Source organism: Acinonyx jubatus, chromosome B2, assembly GCF_027475565.1.
Source record: "Acinonyx jubatus isolate Ajub_Pintada_27869175 chromosome B2, VMU_Ajub_asm_v1.0, whole genome shotgun sequence".
NCBI lineage: Eukaryota > Metazoa > Chordata > Mammalia > Carnivora > Felidae > Acinonyx > Acinonyx jubatus.
In genome coordinates, this window is record NC_069385.1 from 148,741,630 (window position 1) to 148,747,069 (window position 5,440).

The following is a 5,440-nucleotide window of genomic DNA, read 5'->3' on the forward strand; positions in this document are numbered from 1 at the left end:
TATCATTTCTAGCAGTCCCGTTAGTTTCTAAAAACAATATTTATGAGGCAGTAGATAACTAATACAAAAAGAGTAAGATGACTGTTTCCCCAAATTTGTGGTAATACATGGTGTTGTCAAATTTTTCTGTAGTTCCAGGGAATCTCCAGCAGTTGAACTTGATTAACGGAGGCTGTCCTTGGATCCAAGGTGTCAGCCACTAACCTAGAAGACCATTCATAGCTTCCTGAGGTGCTAGAGCCTGGGTATGCTGCCTTTTCAGTCGATTTGGGCCAGGGGAGATCGCAGTCATCTTTGCAGTCAGGGACAAGCACGTGCTATGACACTGAGACATTGGTTTTCAATCTTTTTGCCATTGTCAGAAACTCCCTCCCAGTGACGTTTTCACATCACAGTTGCACTGTGTCTATTCATGTACTGTGGCTTTTTGGAGGGCTACCCATCAGTGTATTTGCTAAGAGATTTGCCACTTCTCTAGGAGCCAAGGTTTTCTCCCTTGGAAGTGATATATATGACATGAATGCATACTCTGGGGAAGGAAATCAGATACTCAGTGTGACAAACTTTAGTATGAATTGGAAGAAATTAAAAGGAAATCACTTATAAAGGTAGAATTCACTGTTTCTAGGTTGAGATATTGGGCACCTTTTTATTTCTCTATTTTTTTGTTGTTGTTTTTGTTTAATTTCCAGATACACACTTATATGGAATCTATAATATTATGTACATGAAAAAAAATGTATTCTATCTTTCCCTTTTCTTACTTTGCAAATGTCCTAAATGTTAAAAGCCTGAAGATGTTGCTCTAGTATTTATTACCCAATGAATCTTTGACATATTCTGTAGAATAATAACATTTTCATGTATATTTATTAAAAATGGTTCATTCACTTAATAGTACTATAGATATTTACAGAGTATGTATTTCATGTTAGAAGCCAATTTAGACACAGCAAAATCTCACATGAATAAAAGGTTCTGTTATTGAAAACTTTACCAATGTCTTTTCCTCAAACGTTTACATGAGTAAATATATAAAAAGAGATAATGCCATTATAGTGACAGGAGCAGGTTTTGGAGGGAATTCAAAGGACAAATTCTGAGGTTTGTAATGACATTTCTCATGAGATAAGATATCAACTGAGTGTAGAAGTTGAGTATGAGTTTTTTAAGTGACAGACTACTTGTTTATCAAATTTGAGATCAGCTTTTTTCACAAAGAAAAGTTGATATTCATTTTCAGTGGCCAGACAGTCACCATCTTACATGTTCTCCTCTCAATCTCCTTACAATTCCATGAAGTTTATATTTTCTCTGTGCCTTCATATGTTTGGGTATCATCATCCTCTTTCAGATCTTATTTTTATCACGGCTTACACACCTGGAAATTTTAAAGTTACCTCAAAAAAAGAATGACAACTTCAGGTTTTTCACTCTGGAACCCTGGAAACCAGAAAGTTTAAATATGATAGAAAAAAGACGAAGACTTACAACCCCATATTCACACCCAAATATTCTGGGTAGATGGCAGCTTACTCAGCCTTGAAATCACAGAGCACGAGCACCATAAACGTGAGGTCTCTCACATGCAGAGGATTTCCAATCTCTGAAATGGTCACCTTGTAGAGAAGGGAAGTGTTTTTTCTCCTAATAGAGATACTCAGAATTTGAATGTATTTCCCAGTAAGACAAAGTAAAAAATAATAGAGAAAAAACAAGACATTGCTAAATTTTTGTTGTGTCAAATAAGAGCATTAAGCTCCTTTGCCAAAATTACCATCAACTGTCACCATAATTCAGTACAAGGAGAGCAATTATAAAACCAAAGAACAAAAGATCGTATTAAATGAAGAATAACCTTTTATATTGATTTCATTTAATGAAACTTCTCATTTCCTTCATTACTCTTATCTAAGAGCCTTGAGAAACTATTACCCATTTATTTTCCCATGTCTATAGGAAGGAAATCAATTAAAATCTATAAAACTATGTACATTTTCTGTTTAGAGACTCAACATCTCCCTATTCTCTGTAACAGTAGTTCTCAAACTTTAGCCTGATCACCTGTAGTGTTGATTAAAAACATCAGCTGCTGGGTCCATCTGTATTGTTGGTTGAATAAGTGTGGGGTGGGTCCAAGGTTGTTCAGTTTTGGTAAGTTGCCAAGTGATGCTGTTGTTGCTGGTCCAAGGACTGCATGACTTTATAGGAAAAAGCTCAAACTCCTCTTTAGGCCATGGATGGGAAAAGTTAAGCCTTCTAAAAAGGAGACTCCAAAATAGGTGGCTTAATTAATATTAAATAATAATGAAGATTTTTGTGCTCTAAGAGTCTAGAGGCATTTCTCTGCTGGTGGGTGATTGTGGTTACACCTTATTGTTCCATTCCCTCTTAGGGATATTGGAAAAGCTACAAACTCTCCACATTCACATCCTAGACAGCAGGAACAGGAGGGAGAAGGCTAACAATAAACGGCTTCATATTTGAGAAGATAACCCAGGAATTGCACACATTGTTTTCCTGGCATTATGTTGGTGGAAGCCAGTCTTGAAATGTGATATGCAGGATGGGCCCAGTTTAATGGGCCCTGGGCCCAGTTAAAACTTGAGGGAGGAGGTGGATGGGTATTGGTGGGCAGTTGATCTGCACCACAAAAGCCCCAATGACAACAACAGGTGAATAAAATGTAGTGTCATTGCATATAAAAATCTGGAAGAAAAGTCTGTAAGAAAAAAAAAAAATCACTGTCCAGTATAACCCTATATTAAAGTAAATTTCCATGTGAAATATTTTCTTAATACCTTGTACATATATTTCTGTACCTAACCACTTTTCACAATTCTAGGTTTACTTGTCTGTAGTTCCTGATTAGTCTTGAAGGCTTTTAAGTATATGAATTCAAGTTTCCTTATGTGTCTGCATCTCTATCTCCTTATAATTTCTGATTTAATTGTTTATAAATCCGTCTATAGCACAATTCTTGATACAAGGTAAACATCCCATAAATGCTGTTTGTGAAAGTGAATCATTCATCTTCTGTTGGTAAAGGTCAATGTTATTTCCTTACCTCTCTTCCATCTAACTCATGACTTTGCTGACCATTTTCTCACATACAGTATTCTTTTTACTGCACTCTTCACATCCTTGTTTCTTAAAGTGTAGATCAGAGGGTTAAGGGTGGGTGTGACGATTGTGTAAAAGAGAGTGAGGAACTTCCCTTCATCTTCAGATGTGCTATTCTGTGGCTTCATGTACATATAAATGAGTGTTCCATAAAACAGAGTTACTACTGTGAGGTGGGAACCGCATGTATTAAGGACCTTACGCCACCTTGCTGTTGACTTGATCTTCATGACAGCTTGAGTGATAATTGCATATGAGATAAGAATTAATGATAAAGGTGCTAGAAGAAATATCACTCCAAGAGCATAGACAATGACCTCAATTACTTTTGAGTAGACACAAGCCATCTTGAGCAATGCTGGCATCTCACAGATAAAATTATTCACCTCCCGGTGCCCACATCTTGGCAACTGCAAAGTTAAGGAGCAAACGATTAAGGCACTGCCAAGACCACCTAACCAGGCGACAAGCACCATCTTTTGGCAAAGTTGAGGGTGCATTATTACTGTGTAGTGAAGAGGTTGACAGACAGCGGCATAGCGATCATAGGCCATCACAGCCAAGAGAAGACATTCTGTGGCTCCCAAGTCAAGGGCAAAGAAGAATTGGAGCACACACCCTCCATAGGTGATAGACTTTGTTGGACCCCATAGATTTACCAGCATCTGTGGGATAATGCTAGTTGCATAACAGAGGTCCAGAAAAGACAAATTGGATAGGAAGAAATACATAGGAGTATGGAGCTGGCTGTCTAGGTTAGATACAAGGATGATGGTTGTGTTTCCTACCAGAGTCACAATATAGAAGATGAAGACAACCCCAGAGATGATGTGTTCTAATTGGGGCCGATCAGAAAACCCCAGCAGGATGAAGTCTGTCATGGAACTTCCATTGTTTTTGTTCATGACTCCTCATGAAGGTCTAGGAGATAATACCATGGTAATAAAAAATAGCATCAGCTTTAGGTAGAAACAAAAATCTTTGAAATTTACATGAGTGTCCAAATTCACTTGTTTTGTGCTCTCTCCCATTCAGAACACCCCTTTTAACACTCTTTGCCAATGCTCAAAGATGCTCTGTGTGTACTCATAAATCAGCATGGTTCTAAAAATAATATGGTAAGGGAGACTGGGTGGCTCACTTGATTAAGCATCTGACTTTGGCTCAGTTCATGATCTCACAGCTTGTGTGTCTCCTTTTTCTGTATCTCCCCCACTAGTGGGCTCTCTCTCTCTCTCAAAAATAAGTGAATATTAATTTTTTAAAATAAATAAAAATGTTATGGTAAACCCAACCACACTGAATTGCAGATCACTGAAAAGGCTTAGTATGCCATGACACCTATGTTCCATGTTTTCTGAGTAAGAATAAATCCATAAGTTTAATGATATAATTTAGGAGTGGAATATAGTTTGAGTTGTTCCTTCTTGAAATTATGACATAAGCATTACTTGATGATGACCATTATTTCCCTTATCAAAGGAGGGGAGTTTGAGGTAAAACATTAAATGAGCAATTTTGTTGGGATAAACTCCACTATTTGGTAGTAGAATCACTTTCCATAATCGCTTGCATATGTCTGCATCCAGACATTATCTTCACCCTCGCCACCAACCTCCTCCTCATATTTTCCCTCCTATTCAACATTTCAGACACTGCTATTCCTGTTGTTCCTGTATCAATTTTGCACATTTTGTTATTTTGTCACTTTTTTGTGAATTAGTTTTTAGTGCCAGGAAAAAAAAAATCCTCCTTCTTATGAATCATTATTTATATGCTGAGTGGCCCGGAAGTTCTTGGAATATCTTTTGTTACTGCTGTTACACCATTTAAGTTTTTTTATAAATGTTTCTTTATTTTTGAGAGAGAGAGAGAGAGAGAAAGAGAGAAGAAGAAGAAGAAGAAGAAGAAGAAGAAGAAGAAGAAGAAGGGAATATCCAAGGCAGGTTCCAGGCTCTGAGCTGTCAGCACAGAGCCAGATGTGGGATTTGAACTCAAGAACTGTGAGATCATGACTTGAACCAAAGTCAGATGCTAAACTGACTCTGCCACCCAGGCGCCCCTACACAATTTAAATAGACATACTGATTTGTTGTGGAGATAAAAATTGAACTAATTCCAGAAGCATTTGGTTACCACATATACACATCAACAAACTGTGTTAGCTTGTACACTCCAGGCCATTCAGCAAAATTAATAAGATAGGTAACTTGAACAAAAAGCTGTTCATTAAACAATCAGTGAGTTGTTTTTCCCCATGGAACTTACCAATAATATGAGTTGATCTTCTGGTTGCTTCAGAACTCTATAGGTAAAA

The 5,440-nt window shown here is 37.3% G+C and overlaps 1 protein-coding gene across 1 annotated transcript; it reads right to left on the minus strand.

Annotated features, from left to right (window-relative positions):
* Nucleotides 1-2,821: 2,821 nt before the first annotated feature.
* LOC106978614 (olfactory receptor 2W1-like) lies at nucleotides 2,822-4,305 on the minus strand. The gene has a single exon (XM_015076311.3). It carries the CDS (start codon nucleotides 4,026-4,028, stop codon nucleotides 3,084-3,086), a length of 945 nt encoding a protein of 314 aa, XP_014931797.3. The 5' UTR covers nucleotides 4,029-4,305; the 3' UTR covers nucleotides 2,822-3,083.
* Between the last annotated feature and the right edge of the window lie 1,135 nt (nucleotides 4,306-5,440).